Raw genomic sequence first — 24,232 nt, forward strand, 5'->3', positions numbered from 1 at the left:
ATTGTCTCTAAATGTGAAGAAGTAGCTAAAGGGTGGAATTAAAAACTAGAAAGAGGACTTACCCGAAAGGAAATCTTCAAATCCTAATTCTCCAATCCGCGATTTTCAAGCTCCAAACGTTTCCTTCACAAAAAACACACAAGTTAAAGAACCAAAATAATTAAAACCTACTTAAGCACCTTCCCCGGCAACGGCGCCAAAAACTTGATGCGGCATAAACATGTACCAAAAAGGTTGCAAGTGCACAACCGTGTCAAGTTATAGTATTTAAGATATCGATCCCACGAGGAAGGTGTTTTGTAGGAGAAAATATAAAATCGGTTCTTATGTTGTGTGCGTGACAAATAAGATTGATGGGTGAATGTTATTGTGAAGAGATTGAGAGAGTGAAAGTGGTGTGTAAATAGGTGCAAAGTGTAAATGAGAGTGAGTATGAACAATAAGGTGAGAAGGAAAAATGAATAAAATCAAGAAACAAATAAAAAATTCAAGAATGAAGAACAAAATTCTAGAATAAAAGAAAATGCAAGAAATTAAAGATGGTGGATTCAATTATAGATATGGATAATCTAAAATTGAACCCACTTCTTAGAAAAGGGTGATTCCCTAGAGGGTTCTAGCCTAAAGGCGAATCAAACAAAATGAAAAATAAACAAAAAAAAAACTAAACCCAAGAGGGTTCTAGCCTCAAGGTGAATAGTGTAAGAAATTAAAATCTAACTACAAAATAAATTACAAAATCTAAACTACAAAATAAAATTATAAGAATTAAATGTAAGAAAATAAATCTATTCTATAAGCATGAAATAAATCTAAAGCAAGAGGATTCTAGCCTCTTGGCTATTTAACAAGAAAATAAAATCTAACTACAAGCATAGAAATAAATCTAAACTAATAAGCAATAAAAAAGAAATAAAAGAGAAAAAAGGAAGAAATGCAAACCTTCAAATAATTCTTCATTTTCATCTTCATCTTCATCATCCAACAAAGAGAAGAAGAAGAAAATTTTAAAGTGGTGAAAAAATTATTATTATCAATTGCAACAAAAAGTTACAATTTTAGAAGGCCTTCTCAATTAAGAGTAGCCCTCCTCTCTAAAAGGAGTTACAAAAAATTTCACACCTCTAACCCCTCACTCTCTACCCCTATTTATAGTAAACATCAGTGAATGAGAGCCATTGGATTGAAATCTTATCTAAAAACAACAAATTTCAGCCTTAGATTCGTAACTAACTGCCCAGTATATCGATGCAGGCATCGATGCTGGCATCGATGCCCCCATCGATGCAGGCATCGATGCCTGCCCTTCTCCTTTTGCTGTCCGCAGATTCTTCTTGTTATTTTCTTTTGGGCTTTGGACATTGGCTTTTCTTGGACTCTTAGGCATGGGCTTTGATTTATTTCTTCATTAAATACTTGAAAGAATTCATTGGGCTTCATGGCTTCATTTCTTCATTAAATCAAGAGCTTTTTATTGAGAGATTGGAGTTTGAGATTTATTCTTCATTAACCTGTAATTAAAGATAAGAACAATTATTAGTAGTATATTTATTCATATAAAATAGATAATGAGGGTATAAAATTGTAATAAAATGTGATTATCAAAGCTCAAGCTGAAGGCCGACGAGGAGGTCGTTGCCACCGAGATCTCATCCCCTGCAGATAGAGACAGCAAGCGATTGAATACTGAGATGTTCATATTTGCATTCATTTAAAATTTTCGAATTCAAATGCAAACTCAAATATCATTCTCTGAATTTCTTAGAGTTGGAATCTGGTCACAGATATTTTCTGAATATATATTCTCGAACATTTATCTAATATTACAGTATACTTATTTGATTAATAATTTATTGTTTAAAAATATTATACTGTTTAGTTAGCATACTTTTATATTTGGCTAAATAAATACTTTTATTTTATTTATTCAATTTTAAATAGCATTTAAATTCATAATTGAAAACTAACTATTTATTTATGAGCATGATCCATCAATCTGTAATTTGAATATTTCATTAAAAAGCTGACATATGTGTCTTTAAGTTTATCAAATTTATTACGGAATTTGGATTTTACAAAATGTAAATGAGTCAAAAACATAACATCATATGCACGCAACAATGCAGACTATATAAGAGATGAATCCTAGCTAGACTAACCTTCGATAATCAAACGAACTAAAGATCATTTGGTTATTTTTTATTTCTTTAGTAGCTAAATATTAAAATTAAAAAAAAGGGAAAGATGTGTCCAGGCCCCAAAAACAGAAACTTCATGTGCTGCAGCCCCTCCTAGTTTCCCCCATATGGTTAAGCCCCTTGAAGTGTGATATTTTGTGCTGCAGCCCTTTTTTAGCAATAATTACATGCCAGCTAAGCTAAAATCTCCAAAATAACCTTATCTCCTCTCCTCAATCCTTCAAACCCAGCTCTCTCTCTCTCTCTCTCTCTCTCTCTCTCTCTCTCTCTCCTCTTTCTTTAAAAACAAGGGCTTTCTCAAGCTCGTCACCCTGGCCCTCGCCCTCCTCGCCGTCGCCACCTCCGCCCAGGCACCCAAGCCTCCCCCGAGTTCGCCGCCGCCTCCCCTCCCTCCTCTCCTCCGCCCGACCTCGTCGCGGTAGCTCGCCGTCGCTCCCCGTCTCGCCCTCGACTACGCCGGAGTTCGCCGCTGTGCCTGCCACTTTTGAACCCTATAGTATGGTAGGCCGGAGGAGGATGACCAAGAGAAAAGAGTGCATGATAAAATTCATCTTTCACTTTTTTTTTTGAATCCTAATTGTCTCTAATTGTGAAGCTAACTAAAGAGGGTGGAATTAAAAACTAGAAAGAGGACTTACCCGGAAGCAAAGCTCTAAATTCTTGATCTTCAATCCAAGATTTTCAAGCTCCAAGTGGTTCCTTCACAAGAAAAATACACAAGTTAAAGAATCAAATTAATAAAATCCTATTTTAGCACCTTACCCGGCAACGGCGCCAAAAACTTGATGTGGCATAAACATGTACCAAAATTGCAAGTGCACAATTTATCAAGTTATAGTATAAAAAGATATCGATCCCACGAAGAAGGTGATTTTAAGAGATTATTAGAAATGGTTCTTATGTTTTTTGCGTGACAATTAGGAATAAAGAATAAGTGTGATTTTGATGAGTGGTTGTTTTGATTTATGTGCAAGAGACAATAAATTGAATTTTAGAGAAGAAAGAATCAAAGAATAAATGAAATCACAAGGCAAGAAATATGAATTAATAAAATCAAGAAATAAAACTAAAAATAAAAAGAAAATTTAAGAAAGTTAAGATGAAGGATTCAAAAAAGGTAAGAAATCTAGAATATAATCAACTAACCAATTTCAATTACAAAATATAAACAATTCTCTTTTTATCATATTTCAACTTAGATTTATTAAGCGTAGATTATCAAACCATTTAAGGAAAGTGTAACCTATCAAATTATCATCTAAGTCAAAATTACTATTCATGATAAGAACAACAACATGATAATAATCCTAGAATTCATAAGCATAACCTATCAAACCATTTAAGATAAGCATAGATTATCAAATTCTTCTTCTACCGATTAGTTCTCTAGTTGATTATCCTAAACATGAACATTTTAAGTGCAAGAGAATAATTCATACAATATAAAGGAAATTAGACTAGTTTCATATAATTCTAAACTTCCTACATGAATTAAATTTACATCTTTAAGAAATAAAAACAAGAAAAAGAACTAATTACAAAAACAAAAAGAAAAGAAAAATCTAAACTATGAACAAGAAATAAATCTAACAACAAAGAAAATAAAAATCTAAACTACAAATTATATTACAAAAATTAAATATAAGAAAATAAATCTATTCTACAAATTAAAGTGCAAAAAGAAATAAAAAGACAAGAAAATAAATCTACACTACAAGCATGAATTTAAATCTAACAAATAAGCAATAATAAAGAAATTACTAAAAAGAAATAAAAGAGAAAAGAAATGCAAACCTTCAAATTGCTCTTCATCTCCATCCTTATCATTCAACAAGAGGAGAGAGAACAAATTTAAAGAGGAAAAATTATTATTATTAATTACAACTAAAGTTACAATTTTTGGAAGGCCTTCTCAATTAAGAGTAGCTCTCCTCTCCAAAAGGAGTTTACAAAATTTTCACACCTCTAACCCCTCACTCTCTACCCCTATTTATAGTAAACATCAGTGAATGAGAGCCATTGGATTGAAATCTTATCCAAAAACAATAAATTTCAGCCTTAGATTCGTAACAAACTGCTCAGCATATCGATGCAGGCATCGATACAGGCATCAATGCAGGCATCGATACAGGCATCAATGCAGGCATCGATGCATGCCCTTCTCCTTTTGCTGTCCGCAGCTTCTTCTTGTTGTTTGCTTTTGGGCTTTGGACATTGGGCTTTTCTTGGACTCTTGGGCTTGGGCTTTGATTTATCTCTTTATTAAATACTTGAAAGAATTCATTGGGCTTCATGGCTTCATTTCTTCATTAAATTATGGGCTTTTTGTTGAGAGATGAGGGTTTTGAGATTTATTCTTCATTAACCTGTAATTAAAGATAAAAACAATTATTAGTAGTATATTTATTCATATAAAATAGATAATAAGGGTATAAAATTATAATAAAATATGATTATCAATGATGCCCAAGAAAAGTGAAAATGAAGGGGCTGCAGGCACAAGGCCACTCTTTTTTTTTTGGAATTTGATGAGAAGCCATTGCTTGTTAAGGAGATTGTTAGTCAAGATGGCGAAGAGATGCCTGTTGGGTTTGAAATTTTAAGAGCTGATCTTGGTGCGGAGCTGAGGAAGGAGATGGCGAAACTTTTTTTGATAAATTTGATGTTGGTATTCTTATCTTTGCTTGGATTTTGTCATGGAGTATTCTCCCTGAAGAAATGTTGAATGCCTTAACTTGCAGGAATTTGATGCTAAAATTTGATGTTGGTATTCTTATCTTCGCTTGGATTTCGTGTTCGTGTTAGTTCTAACTCAGTTCATGTTAGCTCTAAATAGTTAGTATTCTAATTTAGAACTAACAAGAACTGAGTTAGAACTAACAGGAACTGAGTTAGAACTAACATAAACCCAGTTAGATCTAACATGAGTTAGAACTAATTAGAAAGCTGGAGTCGTGCTCAAGACGTGAAATGTCGTGTGCGATGTCCTCAAGGAAGCAAAACACTTAAATAATTTGATTTGCATATAAGTTCCAGTGAGTAATGTCATAGATTAAACAATCTTGATAGCTGTCCTTTTTTATTTTGATTTGCATATAAATTGGCTCCATAACCCATATAATAGGTATCCAAACCGATGGTTCTGGGACTAAATTCATACCACAAATGCTCTCATTCTCTACCCACTGATTTTTTTGTCTTTCATGTTCCATGATCATATACTAATTTGGATTTAGCATTTTTATTTTATATGCTTTTCAGAACTAGTGCAGCATCATTCCAAAAACTGACGCCCAAATCCTGCTGTATCACGGCTGTTCCTCTCTTCGCTCCTTGCAAATCATTGCCGTGTTGTTAACAACATCGACACGATCACTAAAATCACCATATTATTTCGATAATTAATTCACTAATCAATGCATAATGAGCATTTGGGAGTTTGCAGCATCTGCAGAAAGCTTTCTTGTGCCATTCTGTAACTATCACAATCCTGTGATTTGTTGTAATTATTTGTTATCAGGTAATTATTTGGTCGGAGCCCACGGTACCCAAATGAGAGAGGCGCACGGAGAGTGGTTAAAATTAGAACTAATGGGGTTAAAATTAGAACTAACTTGTTATAACATAAAACTATCTTAGTATAAAATAGAACTAACTTGGTATAAAATGGAACTAACATGGTATAAAATAGAACTAACTTAGTATAAAAATAGAACTAACTCTGTAGCGTGTTAGTTCTAATCTACACAGTGTTAGTTCTATTCTGTAGCGTGTTAGTTCTAATCTACACAGTGTTAGTTCTATTCTGTAGCGTGTTAGTTCTAATCTACACAGTGTTAGTTCTATTCTGTAGCGTGTTAGTTCTAATCTACACAGTGTTAGTTCTATTCTGTAGCGTGTTAGTTCTAATCTACATAGTATTAGTTCTATTCTGTAGCGTGTTAGTTCTAATCTATACAGTGTTAGTTCTATTCTGTAGCGTGTTAGTTCTAATCAGCACAGTGTTAGTTCTATTCTATACCATGTTAGTTCTAATTTATACCATGTTAGTTCTATTTTATACCGCGTTAGTTCTAATTTATACCAAGTTAGTTCTAATTTATACCACGTTAGTTCTATTTTATACCGTGTTAGTTCTAATTTATACCACGTTAGTTCTATTTTATACCACGTTAGTTCTAATTTATACCAAGTTAGTTCTAATTTATACCATGTTAGTTCTATTTTATAGCACGTTAGTTCTAATTTATACCAAGTTAGTTCTATTTTATACCACGTTAGTTCTAATTTTAACCATATTAGTTCTAATTTATAACAAGTTAGTTCTAATTTATAACAAATTAGTTCTAATTTTAACCACGTTAGTTCTAATTTATACCACGTTAGTTCTAATTTATACAACGTTAGTTCTAATTTATACCAAGTTAGTTCTAATTTATACAATGTTAGTTCTATTTTATACCAAGTTAGTTCTAATTTATACAATGATAGTTACGAAATGGCACAAGAAAGCTTTCTACAAATGTTGCAAACTCCCAAATGCGCATTATGCATTGAGTAGTGAATTAATTATCGAAAGAATATGGTGATTTCAGTGATCGTGTCGACGTTGTTAACAACACGACAAGGATTTGCAAGGAGCGAAGAGAGGAACAGCCGTGATACAACAGGATTTGGGCGCCGGTTTTTGGTATAATGCTGCACTAATTCTAAAAAGCATATAAAATAAAAATGCCATTCCGAAACTATCACAATCCTGTGATTTGTTGTAATTATTTGTTGTTAGGTACTTGTTTGGTTGGAGCCCACAGTACCCAAATGAGAGAGGCGCACGGAGAGTGGTTAAAATTAGAACTAATGGGGTTAAAATTAGAACTAACTTGTTATAACATAAAACTAACTTAGTATAAAATAGATCTAACTTGGTATAAAATAGAACTAACGTGGTATAAAATAGAACTAACTTAGTATAAAAATAGAACTAACTCTGTAGCGTGTTAGTTCTAATCTACACAGTGTTAGTTCTATTCTGTAGCGTGTTAGTTCTAATCTACACAGTGTTAGTTCTATTCTGTAGCGTGTTAGTTCTAATCTACACAGTGTTAGTTCTATTCTGTAGCGTGTTAGTTCTAATCTACACAGTGTTAGTTCTATTCTGTAGCGTGTTAGTTCTAATCTACACAGTGTTAGTTCTATTCTGTAGCGTGTTAGTTCTAATCTACACAGTGTTAGTTCTATTCTGTAGCGTGTTAGTTCTAATCTGCACAGTGTTAGTTCTATTCTGTAGCGTGTTAGTTCTAATCTACACAGTGTTAGTTCTATTCTGTAGCGTGTTTGTTCTAATCTACACAGTGTTAGTTCTATTCTGTAGCGTGTTAGTTCTAATCTACATAGTGTTAGTTCTATTCTATAGCGTGTTAGTTCTAATCTATACTGTGTTAGTTCTATTCTATAGCGTGTTAGTTCTAATCAGCACAGTGTTAGTTCTATTCTATACCATGTTAGTTCTAATTTATACCATGTTAGTTCTATTTTATACCGCGTTAGTTCTAATTTATATCAAGTTAGTTCTAATTTATATCACGTTAGTTCTGTTTTATACCGCGTTAGTTCTAATTTATACCACGTTAGTTCTAATTTATACCACGTTAGTTCTAATTTATACCAAGTTAGTTCTAATTTATACCATGTTAGTTCTATTTTATAGTGCGTTAGTTCTAATTTATACCAAGTTAGTTCTATTTTATACCACGTTAGTTCTAATTTTAACCATATTAGTTCTAATTTATAACAAGTTAGTTCTAATTTATAATAAATTAGTTCTAATTTTAACCACGTTAGTTCTAATTTATACCACGTTAGTTCTAATTTATACCAAGTTAGTTCTAATTTATACAATGTTAGTTCTATTTTATACCAAGTTAGTTCTAATTTATACAATGATAGTTACGAAATGGCACAAGAAAGCTTTCTGCAGATGTTGCAAACTCCCAAATGAGCATTATGCATTGATTAGTGAATTAATTATCGAAAGAATATGGTGATTTCAGTGATCCTGTCGACGTTGTTAACAACACGACAAGGATTTGCAAGGAGCGAAGAGAGGAACAGCCGTGATACAGCAGGATTTGGGCGTCGGTTTTTGGTATAATGGTGCACTAATTCTGAAAAGCATATAAAATAAAAATGCCATTCCGAAACTATCACAATCCTGTGATTTGTTATAATTATTTGTTGTTAGGTACTTGTTTGGTTGGAGCCCACAGTACCCAAATGAGAGAGGCGCACAGAGAGTGGTTAAAATTAGAACTAATGGGGTTAAAATTAGAACTAACTTGTTATAACATAAAACTAACTTAGTATAAAATAGATCTAACTTGGTATAAAATAGAACTAACGTGGTATAAAATAGAACTAACTTAGTATAAAAATAGAACTAACTCTGTAGCGTGTTAGTTCTAATCTACACAGTGTTAGTTCTATTCTGTAGCGTGTTAGTTCTAATCTACATAGTGTTAGTTCTATTCTGTAGCGTGTTAGTTCTAATCTATACAGTGTTAGTTCTATTCTGTAGTGTGTTAGTTCTAATCAACACAGTGTTAGTTCTATTCTGTAGCGTGTTAGTTCTAATCTACACAGTGTTAGTTATATTCTGTAGCATGTTAGTTCTAATCTACACAGTGTTAGTTCTATTCTGTAGCGTGTTAGTTCTAATCTACACAGTGTTAGTTCTATTCTGTAGCGTGTTAATTCTAATCTATACAGTGTTAGTTCTATTCTGTAGCATGTTAGTTCTAATCTGTACAGTGTTAGTTCTATTCTATACCATGTTAGTTCTAATTTATACCTCGTTAGTTTTATTTTATACCACGTTAGTTCTAATTTATACCAAGTTAGTTCTAATTTATACCACGTTAGTTCTATTTTATACCGCGTTAGTTCTAATTTACACCACGTTAGTTCTATTTTATACCACATTAGTTCTAATTTATACCAAGTTAGTTCTATTTTATAACAAGTTAGTTCTAATTTATAACAAATTAGTTCTAATTTTAACCACGTTAGTTCTAATTTATACCACGTTAGTTCTATTTTATACCAAGTTAGTTCTATTTTATACCAAGTTAGTTCTAATTTATACCACGTTAGTTCTATTTTATACCGCGTTAGTTCTAATTTATACCAAGTTAGTTCTATTTTATAACAAGTTAGTTCTTTAGTTCTAATTTATAACAAGTTAGTTCTAATTTATAACAAATTAGTTCTAATTTTAACCACGTTAGTTCTAATTTATACCATGTTAGTTCTAATTTATACCAAGTTAGTTCTAATTTATACAATGATAGTTACGAAATGGCACAAGAAAGCTTTCTGCAGATGTTGCAAACTCCCAAATGCGCATTATGCATTGATTAGTGAATTAATTATCGAAAGAATATGGTGATTTCAGTGATCGTGTCGACGTTGTTAACAACACGACAAGGATTTGCGAGGAGCGAAGAGAGGAACAGCCGTGATACAGCAGGATTTGGGCGTCGGTTTTTGGAATAATGCTGCACTAATTCTAAAAAGCATATAAAATAAAAATGCTAAATCCAAATTAGTATGTGATCATGGAACATGAAAGACAAAAAAATCAGTGGGTAGAGAATGAGAGCATTTGTGGTATGAATTTAGTCCCAGAACCATCGGTTTGGATACCTATTATACGGGTTATCGAGCCAACTTATATGCAAATAAAATTATTTAAGTGTTTTGCTTCCTTGAGGACATCGCACGCGGCATTTCACGGCTTGAGCACGACTCCCGCTTTCCAATTAGTTCTAACTCATGTTAGGTCTAACTGGGTTTATGTTAGTTATAACTCAGTTCCTGTTAGTTCTAACTCAGTTCTTGTTAGTTCTAAATTAGAACACTAACTATTTTGAGCTAACATGAACTGAGTTAGAACTAACACGAACATGAAATCCAAGCAAAGATAAGAATACCAACATCAAATTTTAGCATCAAATTCCTGCAAGTTAAGGCATTCAACATTTCTTCAGGGAGAATACTCCATAACAAAATCCAAGCAAAGATAAGAATACCAACATCAAATTTATCAAAAAAAGTTTCGCCATCTCCTTCCTCAGCTCCAGCACCAAGATCAGCTCTTAAAATTTCAAACCCAACAGACATCTCTTCGCCATCTTGACTAACAATCTCCTTAACAAGCAGTGACTTCTCATTAAATTCCAAAAAAAAAGAGTGGCCTTGTGCCTGCAGCTCCTTCATTTTCACTTTTCTTGGGCATCATGCACTTTTTTCTCTTGGTCATCCTCCTCCGGCCTACCATACTATAGGGTTCAAAAGTGGCAGGCGCAGCGGCGAACTCCGGCGTAGTCGAGGGCGAGACGGGGAGCGACGACGAGCTACCGCGACGAGGTCGGGCGGAGGAGAGGAGGGGAGCCGAACTCAGGGGAGGCTTGGGTGCCTGGGCAGAGGTGGCGACGGCGAGGAGGGCGAGGGCCAGGGCGACGAGCTTGAGAAAGCCCTTGTTTTTAAAGAGAGAGGAGAGAGAGAGAGAGAGAGAGAGAGGAGAGAGAGAGAGAGAGAGAGAGAGAGAGAACTGGGTTTGAAGGATTGAGGAGAGGGGATAAGGTCATTTTGGGGATTTTAGCTTAGCTGGCATATAATAATTGTTAAAAAGGGGCTGTAGCAGAAAATGTCACACTTCAAGGGGCTGAACCACATGGGGTAAACTAGGAGGGGCTGCAGTACATAAAGTTTCTATTTTTGGGGCCTGGACACATTTTTCCCAAAAAAAACTATTTGTCCGCTGTTAAATGAACTATTTAATTCTTTTCCGCTCTACGTGCAGGCATTATCAGCGAACCATGGCGATCTATCGGCCGTGCACGAAAACACGGACCAGAAGCACCAGCCTTGCACATAATACTAGTCAGATTCCGCTCCCTGCAGCTTCTAAAGCGGCACCCAGTCCGCAAATCTTATCTTGGTAATGCATTTGGCGTGACCCGTCGGAGTGACCCCTGCCGGAGAATTGACAGGGAAAGGGTTGCGGAGTGTAGCGATGACACTGAAATAAATAGGTAGCGTCTTTTTCATGAAGAGAGAGTGTTACAGAGAAGCAGAGAATTAGAGCAAGAAGCGGGGAGTTTATTTTACCGTGGCAACTGACAAGGATGATAAAGGAATATTGGCGATTTTGACTGTGGGGCCGCCGAGGTGTTGTGTTTGGGGAATGGTTTCGGATGAGGGAGGCCGTTGGCTATCGGGACCGGAGAGTTAAACACGTCGGATGTGAGCGTTGGGGTTTATCAGGGGGCGGAGGAGGGGAGTACGTACAGAGCTGGGATGTGTATTTGGCGAAGGAGACCATGAGCAGGGGCGTAGCAAGAGCTTGCTTGCCCTGGTCAGCTGCCCAGGACAAGAAACCCCGCCTCTCCCACGACCTCTCCCTCCTCCCCTCGCTTCTCCTCCTCTCCCGTCACTTCACCTCCCTCTCCCACAGATCCAACCTCCTCTCCCTCCTCTTTCAGGACCTCCATCTCAGCAATCTCCAGCCCTCCTCCCTCTCCCGCGCCTCCCTCCTCTCCCTCACGATATACTCGTAGACCATCTTTATTTTTCGCTCAGGGCAAAAAATAATTCTGGCTACGCCACTCCATGAATACGTGCCCTACTGAAGGATGAGGAGTTCATGGAGATGACCACATGATACATGCTCTTCTGTTTTAACACTTTTAGGATGCAAATGTTGTGGGCATTGTTTCTGTGTTTAACGGAAAACCAAGTGGTGCAAAAATATATAAAGCTACATGGTTTTAGTAAATATAAGTTGCATGCAAATGATAGTTGCATTATATTTATAGAGGTATTTGTTCGCTTGCAAATGTAGCCGCAATGCAAATGACACTTCCATGTAACCAAATTGTTGTAAACTGTTTTTACATGCAACTATAGAGTTGCAGCTGTTTGGTTCAATTTTTAAATTTCACGACTTGCGGTGGCAGTGATTTTGTTGTGCTTGTGACTCCTTATATGCAATTTGTTTTTCAATTATTTTTTAACAGTTTTAAACTTGAGAATTAAAAATAATATTATGAGATTTAAAAAAAACATTTTAAAAAATGATATTTTGGAAAACGTCACATTACTTTATCAAGAAAATATTTACCCAAATATAATTTTTGTAGTAGAATGATATTATTTTAATAAAACAATATACTTTTTTATAAAAAATATGAGAAATTTCTACATTTAGCAAAACTTATTATTTTTCTAAAAAAATAATACTTTTAGAAAATTTATTTTGTATAAATAAAATAATAGTTTTAGAAGAAATAATATTTTTGAAATATGTTATATTTGGAAAAATAATGTTTTCTGAAAATAATAATGTTTTTGAAAAAAATAATTTTGGCATCAAATGATTTTAAAAAAAAATAATATTCTTGAATAGATAATATGTTAAGAATAAATAATAGTTATGAAAGAATAACATTTTTGAGGGAACAATATGTCCAAAATAAATAATATTTTGCAAAAACTAATATTTTCAAAAAAACTAATAATTTTCAAAAAAAGAATATACTTTTAAAAAACTATTTTTTTGGAAAAATTATTTTTTTTAAATAATCTTGATAAAATAATTTGTTGCAACTACAATTCCAACTTAAATGGATTTGCAGTTCATTTTGGTTGCAACTTCACTTATAGCAAAAAAGGTTGCAACTTCACTTATAGCAAAAAATGGCTACACGTCAAAAGCTACAACTAAAGGGTTTTGCAACTGCAAGTGATCAATTGCAATGAAACAAACACATGCAACTGGATAAAAATGGCATAGTTGCACGTAACAACACTTGCAACAGCTCCAGTTGCAAAGCTACCAAACAACTTGCATATGCAATTATTTGAAGTTTTGATTCATATAAAAGAGGTTGAGACAATTGTCAACCTTCAAGCAAACTTTAGAGTATAAAATTGTAACCCTTAATTTCCCATGCAACTTTGGAGTTTTGTTGTGGTAGAAGACACTTTTAGAAACACAAACGGAGTATACATTGAACAGGACGTGCGTGAATCCTAGAGACAGATAACATAGACTGATGCAAAAGAAAAATTCCATTGCAATCACATCTACATACTAGAGAAAAGGAACACAAACATGACGATACCGTAAATTTTACGACTTTTAACTCAAAAGATATATCCTTAAAAAAATTATACATAATCGACACCATCCAAATTAACAAACTTATTGTAAGTTATCGATCATGTATACACAACAAACAATTCAACTAAATTTTCTGTGTTGGAAGGCATATTGTGGTCTTAACTGATTTATAGTAATGATAGCTGATGGCTTCATGATTCAGCGATAGTATGCCATATGTCGGGATGATTTGAAAGGAGATGAATCAAAGGGTGAAGCTCCTCTTGATAGGATAGAGGATTTTATGGGTTCCTTTTTCGGTAGCTTGGTCTCAGAACGAAGCCATGATTCAACCACTGAGAGCAAGTTATCAGCCTTTTCAAGTTCATGTATATCTTCCATTTTTGTGCATCTTCTCAACTCACCCTCTTGAATGTAAGCTAGGTGTGTGGCCCATGTCTCAAGTCCATCAAATATATGAGTGCAATAGACAATAGTAGCTCCTCTCTGCAAAGAGATATTGAAGAGTTCAACGAGTGGAAAGTAAGGTAGTATTTGGCAACTTGAGATAATCAGGTTAAGTGGAACAACAGAAGGACCAGGATTAAGCCCAGGTTGGCAAAAAACCGAACCAGGACTTACTCAGGTTTTGTTAGGCTAATTTTTGACCGATTACAGGCCAGGATTTTTCCATTCCCCCATCCAGAACAAATCTGGACTAGGCCAGTTCTGAATTAGTCCTCAAGCTGTTAAATTGATCCTAATTCAATAGACATGTAACAGATAGTGTCACTCTAACCTGCTCACACTCCTCCTTGAAGAACTCGAGGAGATCCATTCTTGTGACAACATCTAGATCAACTGTGACTTCATCTAACAATAGCACCTGCACGTTACAGAGTAGGGCAGGCCAAGTCAATAAGGTAAAAAGAGATGCATGAATTTGAAGAACAAGCATGAAACCATGTGTTTTCTAGTGAGAATGATAGATATCAAAAGATAAATTATCTGTAAGCTTGGATCACTAATTAATAGGACATTTATAGACATATTCCAAAGTAGTTATTGCTCAGAAGACCATCTACATGAAAAAGTTGCAAGGTTCATTCATGTAATAAACAAAAGGAAAAATACAGGAGATAGAAAAATTACTCAAGGTAATAATATACAAGAAACTGGTAAGTGCAAAAGAACCTTAGGGCCATGGCCAGAAGTTATGCCTGCTCATTACAAAGTTTTTTTTTCTTTTTTTTAATACCTTGTATGGATGGAGAAGTCCCATGCAAATTTGAACACGACGGCGCTGTCCATCAGAAACTTTATGCATCCGCCACTGCAGATCGATATCAAGCAGATCGATCAATTTCTCTCTTCTAAGAGGATCAATTCCTTCAACTGTTAAGAGAAACAAAACCAGCATAAGTAAAGCAATTTCTAAAGTTTTACATTCTTTAACTCTCTGCTTTCTTCTCAGAGAAATCTTACCAGGAAAAAAAAACATCTAATTGACTTGTGAGTTGAAAACAACCATATAAATGCACCCCCGAAAAAATTTCATATCATAACTTAGTAAAACTCTGAGGCAAAGTAGTATTATTAGAGGCTAAATGGCAAGTGCTATTAAAAATGTCATATAGATGTCACTTAAACAGTAAGCACAAAGGCCGATTTATCATGAGTTTGCAAATGAAGAAGTTAAACACGGGGAATCCTCTTAATGTCACCTTTAAGTAAGTAATTAACTAGATTCATCTGAAACCATAGTAGTTAACTATGAGAAAGTACAGGAATGGAGAATAAGGATTCATGTATCCAACTCCAAAAAATTGGGTTGAAGGGTTTATAGTTGTATTTGCTGGTAAATGACCCAAGAATGAGTACTTTATATCAAGAACATGGGCATAATATATTGCTTATACTGTTATACATAATAACTTACCTCCAAAAATCATGTGCTCGGCAGAGAAATCACCTTGGAGCGGAACATCACCCTGAAAATTTATAATGTTTCTTGAGTAACTTATAATATCAAGAATTAATTGGCAGGTGAAGAATGTTCAAGAACATGTAAACATGAACGCAAAATTAATCACCAAATGTCTGAGAGAATAAATTGTTTGGAAGATTTATATTACTGTAACTCCTTAGTTTCTAGTTAGCTTAAGTTCTGATTTTGGAGTTTTCACATAATTACCTTTTTTCCCCTTCCAGAAAGCTACAATAAGAAAGATCTCTAGCGTGTAATGACATCATTAACACATAATTGTCACTAGACCACATGCATTGCTAGAATATAAAAATTAATGCCGCTGCATGAGTCCAGGTTTCAGAACATAAAAATATAATCCTCGACCCTCACCATAACTTCAGAGTTTGGTCTAATAGTTAGAGGGACTAAATCTTAAGATGACGCATCTGAATTCTTTTCCAAGCCAAGACATCCTTACATAACAAAATGGTAAAGGGCATTCCGAAAATAGATGCTTTTGCTATTTCCTTAGAAATTACAATTTCAAGTATTATGCTCTTTTCAAATAGAAAGTGGGCTCAATGTCCAGCATTATGGATCTATACATGAAATTCATACATCAAATGTTTAAAAACTCACAGCAGCACTAACTGTTTTGCTCCAAGATTCTCCGAGATAGGCAAGATCACCACTACAAACCAGTTGTGTATCATGAAACGCAGAACAACTGAGGACTTGAACAACATCTCTTCCTCCAACCATATGCTTTCCTGCTAAAATCTTCAACAAAGTGGTCTTACCTGCATGAAATATGATATGTTACCAAAGATTTTTGACATATACCCCCAAAATAAAAGGCTTGCATCTTTAGGCTTTTCAAATTAGCTTTAAATTATTTTTTATTTTATGCATTAAGCCTCCAAGTCTTCATATTTCTTATTTATACCCCCAAATCTCGGGGTTGTACACTCCTGGTAAGCATCATCAACTTTTTATTGACAAACATAAGAGATTTGGGTTGTAAATTAAAAGTATGAAGATTCGGGATTTAATTTGAAATTAAGAAAGAATTCGGAAAAAATAACAAATTAATAGATTCGGAGGTGTTATTTAGACGACTTAACAGAATTTGTGATACCATTAGATATTAGAAATATGAATATTTGGGGGCCTGATATAAACTTTAGAAAGAATTTTTTTTTTTGAGAAAAAGGATGGATTACCACAAAGGTAATCCAGCCAGCTAAATTAACAAAAATGGTTGTTACATAAAATACTCACCCTCAACCAAGAGTGAGTATTATAGTCCATATCAGCAACTACATACAAAGAAGAAAAACACCACCCCTCTGTACATACTCAAAAGAGGGAAGATCAAAAAAGATCTAACAAAAGACCAAAAGAAGAGCAGTTCACAATGTAACTGAGATTTTAGTTTTAGAAAACAAAAAACATCACAGCTGCACCTTTTGTATCTCATCACTCTAGCTGAATCACCAAACTCTCCACATTTCTATCTTCATTTCTGGCCACTCCAGCAGCTTGGAGGTTAACAGCATTCCTCTTTTTCCGCCTCTCCTTCAGTCTAGCAGCTCGAGCAGAGACTCTTTCAGCACCTAGCCAAAAAGTTGCGAAGGTCATAATTTTGTTCAAGAGCTCAAGGGACTTCTTCTTTTTATCTGAAAAAATTCTATCGTTACGTTCTTGCCAAATGCACCAGACCAAAGAGCAAATGATCACATCCCTTTTCAGTTTACTATTCGCAATATCTCCAGTCTTCCAATTAAGCCAAATATCTTTCAAAGAGTCTAAACTAAAAGTATTCTCAGTCTCCAATTTGAATTGAATCGATCTCCATATTGAGTAAACAAACTCACATTTGATGAAAAGATGTGTATGATTCTCCTCCAATTTAGAACATAAACAGCAAGTTTTATCCAAGAGGACTCCTTTCTTTTCCAGCACATCCTTTGTATTTAAGCTTTGTCTAAGTGCCAACCAAACTAGAACTTTCACTTTTAAAGGGATAGGAAGCTGCCATAAATTTGCACAATCATATCATACAGCCCCATCAATTAAAACTTGATAGAAAGACCTCACTGTGAAATTCCCTTTTGTTTCCCAAAGCCATTTCCTTGTATCCTCCCTTTGCTCTAAACAACTGGAATTTATTAATCTCATCATAGAACAGTATTGGGGAACCAGAACCCCAACTACTTCTTTCTTAAACTGAATGTTCCATCTCCACATATTATCCTCTTTTTTTAACATGCTATTAATAGCAGCAAAAGGATACAAAGTTATAGCAAATAAGGATGGAAATAAAGAAGACAGAGTAAATGAGCCTAACCATTTGTCCAGCCAAAACAAAGTATGGTTTCCATTTCCAACTTCCACCTGAGAATTGCATAGAAAACTTTCAAAATTAACACTAAAATTTCTCCAAAAGCATGATAGAAGTTTTCTCCCAGAATGAATATAATCTGTCCAGCTTTTCTTTTCAAAATATTTGTAAAAACTAATTTGTTTCCAAATGCCAGGCCTTCCATCAAACCATTTCCAAAGCCATTTACCTAAAAGAGCTTTATTCATGATTCTCAAATTTATTATACCTAAACCACCACAGTGTCTAGGTCTACATATCTCCTCACATTTCACCAAATTAGTACATTTTTTGTTGTCTAAAGATCCAGTCCATAAGAATCTTCTCCTCACTTTATCAATTTTATCAATGATCCATGAAGGAAAAAGATAAAAAGAAAGCCAGAAAATTGGCATAGAAGATAGAACTGAGTTGATTAAAACTAGTCTACCTCCTCTAGATAAAGATTTGCCTTTCCACAAAGATAATCTCCTTTCAATTTTATCAATCAAAGGGAGCCAGTCATTTTTCTTCAATTTACCAGGCCTTAAAGACACTCCAAGATAAGTAATAGGAAAATTTCCACTTTTACAATTCAACATAATAGCCAAATTCTTTTGTAAAGGTTCATTATTCTCAAGAGTGATAAGAACACTCTTATTGAAATTAATCTTTAACCCTGATGCCAACTCAAAGCAATACAAAATCAGTTTCAACACTATTAACTGTTCTCTTTTATTTTTACAAAAAATCAATGTATCATCAGCATACTGTAAACAAACAATTTTATGATCCATATTAACAGGGCCTAAGCCTTCAATAAGATAAGAGTTAACTGCTAAAGACAACATTCTGATAAAAGCATCAGCTGCCAACACAAAAAGAAGTGGTGACAAAGGATCTCCTTGACGAACCCCTCTTTTAGACATAATCCAACTTCCAGGTTTACCATTGATAGTAATAGCAGACATGCCTCCTTTTAAACACATATTCATCCAATTAATCCATTTCTCACCAAAGTTTTTAGCCTTTAAAACCTCCAACATAAAATCCCAGTCTAACATATCATAGGCTTTTGAAAAGTCTAATTTTAAAAGAATTCCTCCTTTTTTATTATTTTGGAAACAGTCATCAATGATCTCTTGAGCTGCAGCTACCCCATCAATCAGCAATCTGTTCTTAATGAAACCAGACTGAACTGAATCAATAAGTCACTCAAGTTTGGGGTTTAATCTATTTGTCAAAACTTTTGTAATAATTTTGTAAATCACATTAAGGAGACTGATAGGTCTAAAATCATTAACAGTGTTAGCCTCATTTTTCTTTGGAATAAGTACAATATGAGCATAGTTAATTCTGTTAATCTCCAAATTACCTTCATAAAATTCCTCAAAAAGCCTCATAATATCCCTTTTCACAATCTCCCAAAAGACTTGGAAAAACAAAGCAGGAAAACCATCAGGACCAGGGGACTTATCACCATTCATATCAAAAATGGCTTTATGAATTTCTTCCTCAGAAAAAGGAATTTCAATATCCCTAGGACTCCAATCAACAAAAGGGAATAAACCATTCCAATCTAGCTGACATCTATGAGACACCTTTTGACCAAATATCTGTTTGTAATGTTCTGAAAAAATCTGAGCTATACCAAACTCAGAACTTACTTCAACATCATTATGCATGATGGAAGAAATCAAATTATTCCTCTTCCTACCATTGGCAATTTTATGAAAATATGCAGTATTGTTATCCCTTTCTTTAAGCCAATGAGCTTTTGATCTTTGTTTCCACATTTGCTCCTCTTGAAGCAGGATCTCATTTAATTGAATGATAATCTCATTTTTTTTTATTACTTCATCATCCTCTAAATCTCTATTCTCCTCCATAATATCCCATTCTAACAGACTGTCCAACAGATCTTTCTTTTTTTGTTTAACACTATAAAACTTTAAATGTACCCATTGCTTGATACACTTTCTCATAAATCTTAGTTTACCCACCATGTTTTTAGCAGCAGATTCACTCTTAGGAGCACAATTCCACCAGATAGGTACACTTTTCATAAAATCATCAGACTGTAGCCAAATTTTTTCAAATCTAAAAATTTTTACTTGCTGTTGATTTTCCCCAAAGTCAAAACTAATAGGAGCATGGTCAGATAACTGGCTACTAAGACCTTGTTGTTTAGAAAAAGGAAAGAAATCTTCCCATTCAGAGTTAAAGAAAACTCTGTCAAGTCTAGCCATAGAAGGAGATCTTCTTTTATTTGTCCAAGTAAACTTTCTTCCACGAAGAGGACTATCAATTAATTCCAACTCATTAATCACTTCTTTAAAATCTTCCATATCTTTTCTGTGATTAGTTTTCCCTTTCCTTTCTGCAGAATTAATAGTGACATTAAAATCACCAACCACAACCCAAGGTCCAGAAAAAGAGTTTTTAACATCTCTCAGTTCTTGCCAAAAAAGAACTCTCTCCTTATTACAATGAGGACCATATACAGAAGAGATGGTCCATGTAAAGCCATTCTTCTTATTTTTTAACATAACTGACAAAACATGTTTACCAGCAATTTCCTGATTTTTCTTCCAAACATTGTTATTCCAGCCAACCATAATTCCACCAGAAGCCCCATTAGAAGGTACAAAAGCCCAATCATATATGTTACCTCCCAGAGTTTTAAAAATATTGTCAGTACAACAACTTAACTTTGTCTCTTGCAAACAAATAATTTCAAATTTATTCATTTGACAAAAATCTTTAACTCCAAATCTTTTTGAGCTCAAGCCCAATCCTCTAACATTCCATGTAACTAACATAGACAACAAAACAAACTCCTCAAATCAAAACTGGAGCCTACTCAAAAGTAGCTCTCTCCTGTTCCATCTGCCTCACTTTTTCAAGGGGATCAAAATTCCCTTGAGGCTCAAGAATGATGGCACATTTAGAAGCATAATTTTGTAACTGCTTATTAGAACAAGCATCAAAAAGAATTGGAACAAAATTAGAGCCCAAAGAAGAAGAGCTTTCACCTGATCCACTAGCAGAGGCACCTGGAATATTCAGTAAGATATTTTTCTTTGCAGCTCTGGATGTAGCCCTATCCAGTGCAGACATGGGTTCCATATCCACAAACCTTGAACATCTTCTGACAAAAGTAACGTTAGGAACAGCTTCATATTCCATGGGTGGTAAAGAGTTCAGAGGTTGAATAATAGGAATATCCTCTTCCTTCTCTGAGATTTCCTCAATGCTGGAATGCTTTGGAAGAATTATCCATTTATCAGCCTCACTATTATCATTCTTAGCAGAACTTTCTTCATTAAAAGAAATCTCTCCCTCTTTGAAATCTGTCATATCTTCCCTGATAAGAGTCATATTAGACTCCTTTTTACATTGAGAATTCTTTTCAACTTCTTCACCATTACCCTCACCACAATCCATTATTTGATCAGGAAGAACTCCAATATCATTCATCTTTACCTGTTTTGACTGTTGTTCAACCCCCAGATCAATCAGCTGCTCAAAATAATCTTCCACATCAGTTACCACCTGTTCTAGTTGTTGCTCCACATCAACATCTAATGATATCTTCTCTCCCCAAGTTCCCCTCAGATTTTTTATTCTGATAGAAAACTTTTGCATCAGCCCATAATCTGGCAGCAGGAGAATTCCATGGATTATTCCTCAAGTCTTGCTTAACATTCCATGAAGTGGTTTCAGATCCTTTCAGAGAAGAAGAACCAGATCCACTATCCTTCCTTTAAACCATTTATCTTGATAAGAACTTTGGTTAGTATCATCCAGTTGGTCCACCTTTTGTTTTTTCTTTTCCCCTTCATTTGCTTCACCCATAATAGACATGATAGAAACTTCAATGTTATATTGATTCTTTCCAACAACAACCTTCAGAATTTTAGGAATGTCTATATACTCTAAGCAACAAACCAACATTACAGCATCCACAAACTCTGTACATGCATTTGTTAATGAATCCAATTCAACAAGATCAGCAAAAGGCTTAACCATCAAGCCAAAAGATTCTTTATTCCACAGATGAGGTGGAACATTTTTCATTTTAATCCACACAAATGATTTTCTTTTTTCTACCACATTTCCTTCTCAAGCACTCCATCTTCTAAATTTAATTTTACACGATCTCAAGTTGATTACCCCCATTCTAATCAGATCATCCATTTGTTTCCATGGTTGAATTTTAACCAAAACTTCACCATTAGTAAACAACCTCACATCCCAGTGCTTATTCATAGGAAAATAAGCTCTCAAATCCAATTCTAATCTTTCCAGAGAAATATTACCTCCTTCAACAAAAGAAACTATAGCAAAGTTTCTAAACTTCTGAAAACTAGAATTAACTTCCCCTTCAAATTTTAAAATAGCAGTAGTAAAACGAGGACGATCACCTGAGCCCGACCAAGAATCTGTCCAGGTCTTCCTCTAAAGCCTCTACCCCCAATATTTCGTCCTCCAGATCCTCGACCCCCAAAAGAACCACGACCACCATCATAAGATCCTCTTCCACCAAAACCACGACCTCTGATATTAGATCTACCACTGTTACGGTCAAAAGCTCTACAATTTCTTGCTTCATGACCTGTTTCTTGACAATTGAAGCAGACAATTGGGTCTCTGCAATCTTTCGCCATATGCTTCAATCCTCCACAACGAAAACACAGATGATTCTTTCTGATGAATTCTGCCGAAAGAACACGAGGAGAAGAAAGAGAATTTTGGGGAGGCGGCGATTTAGGGTTTCTCTTCACAACATTCACCCATTCCCCTTTAGAAATATCTTCCTTCAGTTCTTCTTGGGATCTCCGCGATGGATCAATCCCCACCGCAAACTTTAACCCTAGTTCATCAAACTTAACCCTAGTTTTCTCACCTTGAGTTTGAAGAGAATGATTGGGCTCAGAAAATTTCGAAACAGAAGAAAAATAATGCTCTCCCCAAATATTGCGGGCCACGAATTCCTTTGGATTCGGCCCATGACCCAAATCCATTCCCAAAAAATCCATCCCAGACCAAAAAAAGAACAAGAAAACAGGAAAAATCCAAAATCAACGAGAAAAACGAAAAATGAAGATTGAGAAAAGAAACCCTAGACTCGAAGATTTCCTGAAAATCTCAGATCCCAGAAGAAAATCTAAGATCAACGAGAAAAAATCGCCTTGTTGATCGCCTCCGAATCCCAAAGCTTAGCAGATCTTTAAATTTGTTGGGCCTTCTCAATCTGTACATCGCTAGAACTTTAGAAAGAATTAAGGGTCTATTATAACAAAAACTCTACATCTTCTGTTAAGAATTCTAATTTAGGAAAAATTAGGGTTCTTATTCCCAAATTAACTAGATCTGCTCTCATTTTAGGGTTTTCGCGTCTAAGATCTGCAGAAAACTAGGGTTTCGAGAGAAATGGGGGGAATTTACCAGATCCATTGGCACCGATGAGGAGGCAGCGAGATCCAGGGGCGATGTTGAGATTGAACTGGGCGAAGATTGGCGGCTGGCCATCGTACGCGAACTGAAGCCCGCTGACCTCGATTCCCCCTCCCATTCTACGATCTCTCGATCTGAAAAAGATCGAGAATGTATAAAATTAGGGTTTTGAACGAGAATTTATGGGATTGACGAAGTAATGAGAGCGAGTGCGTGCCCAGTACGTAGACGCACTCCCGCCACAAGCTCCCTCAAATGGACGGTTGGTAGGTGAAGGGGAAAGGTCAATTTCACAAAAGTATCCCAACTTTGTGGGTTTTGCACAGAACTACCGTAAATTTTTTTCTCTCTCTCCATATTAAGCCCAATATCCTATTCTAACTTCTATTAAGGGGTTTGTCAATATTATTCCCCCAGACTTCATATTTCCAAAATTAGTCCTCAAAATTTTATAAGTGTTTTGAATTGGTCCAATAAATCTTCATATTTTGAAATTAGCTCCCCAAATCCTTCAACCTAATGCTAATAAGAGGGTCTAGTTGCAAAACACTTAAACATTTGGTAGACTAATATCATTGGGGGACTCATATCAGAAAACCATATGATAATTAGACCCCAAAATCTTCTTATTAATTCTAGATGGAGTTGTTGTTTAAAACAACTTAATGAGTTTAGGGATGTAAATTACAAGTTGATCTTTCACATATCATCATATTAACTGAAATATAATTTTTGGGCTGATCTTGATCTTACATGTACGAGTTATGCAATTGTTATTACACTTGTTATAACTCTTTTTCTACGAGTCTTTAGTGTCATTTACTTTTAAGAAAAATGCAGAGGAAGGACAAATTTTCAAAACCAACCCATTTGATAAACTAATTGCAAAAAACGACCCGTTTCAGATTTATTTAGAGAAACCGACCTGGTTTCAGCACTTTCGCTGAAACCAGGTCGGTTTTTCTAAAAAAACTTTACGAAACTTCACGGGAGTTCAACTCCCGTGAAGTTTTTTCTCATAACAAAACTTCACGGGAGTTGAACTCCCGTGAAGTTTCGGAAACTTTTTTTCAAAAACCGAC

The 24,232-nt window shown here is 34.9% G+C and overlaps 1 protein-coding gene across 3 annotated transcripts; it reads right to left on the reverse strand.

The window, feature by feature from the left end:
• Positions 13,362-23,385, reverse strand: LOC109850835 (ABC transporter I family member 19). Of its 3 annotated transcripts, XM_020420911.1 has the most exons (7): positions 23,368-23,385; positions 23,142-23,284; positions 15,968-16,128; positions 15,299-15,350; positions 14,618-14,754; positions 14,159-14,245; positions 13,362-13,866 (listed from the first exon to the last, which is right to left on the reverse strand). In XM_020420911.1, the coding sequence occupies exons 2-7, from the start codon at positions 23,266-23,268 to the stop codon at positions 13,579-13,581; spliced, it is 852 nt and encodes a 283-aa protein (XP_020276500.1). In that variant the 5' UTR covers positions 23,269-23,284; positions 23,368-23,385; the 3' UTR covers positions 13,362-13,578. The 3 variants fall into 3 exon arrangements, with proteins under 3 accessions (XP_020276500.1, XP_020276492.1, XP_020276506.1); XM_020420903.1 differs by lacking the exon at positions 23,368-23,385 and having other exon boundaries at positions 23,142-23,361; XM_020420917.1 differs by lacking the exons at positions 23,142-23,284; positions 23,368-23,385 and adding an exon at positions 16,795-17,019.

This window comes from Asparagus officinalis, chromosome 1 (assembly GCF_001876935.1).
Source record: "Asparagus officinalis chromosome 1, Aspof.V1, whole genome shotgun sequence".
NCBI lineage: Eukaryota > Viridiplantae > Streptophyta > Magnoliopsida > Asparagales > Asparagaceae > Asparagus > Asparagus officinalis.

What these genes read in the sequence shown, in the direction of transcription:
- LOC109850835 (XM_020420911.1), bottom strand. Translation starts at nt 23,268, where the DNA reads ATGGGAGGGGGAATCGAGGTCAGCGGGCTTCAGTTCGCGTACGATGGC. An exon ending in GCAAAACAGTTAGTGCTGCT is followed by an intron (nt 15,351 to 15,967) that starts GTGAGTTTTTAA and finishes ATAAATTTTCAG; the next exon opens with GGTGATGTTCCGCTCCAAGG. An exon ending in GACTTCTCCATCCATACAAG is followed by an intron (nt 14,246 to 14,617) that starts GTATTAAAAAAA and finishes TGTAACGTGCAG; the next exon opens with GTGCTATTGTTAGATGAAGT.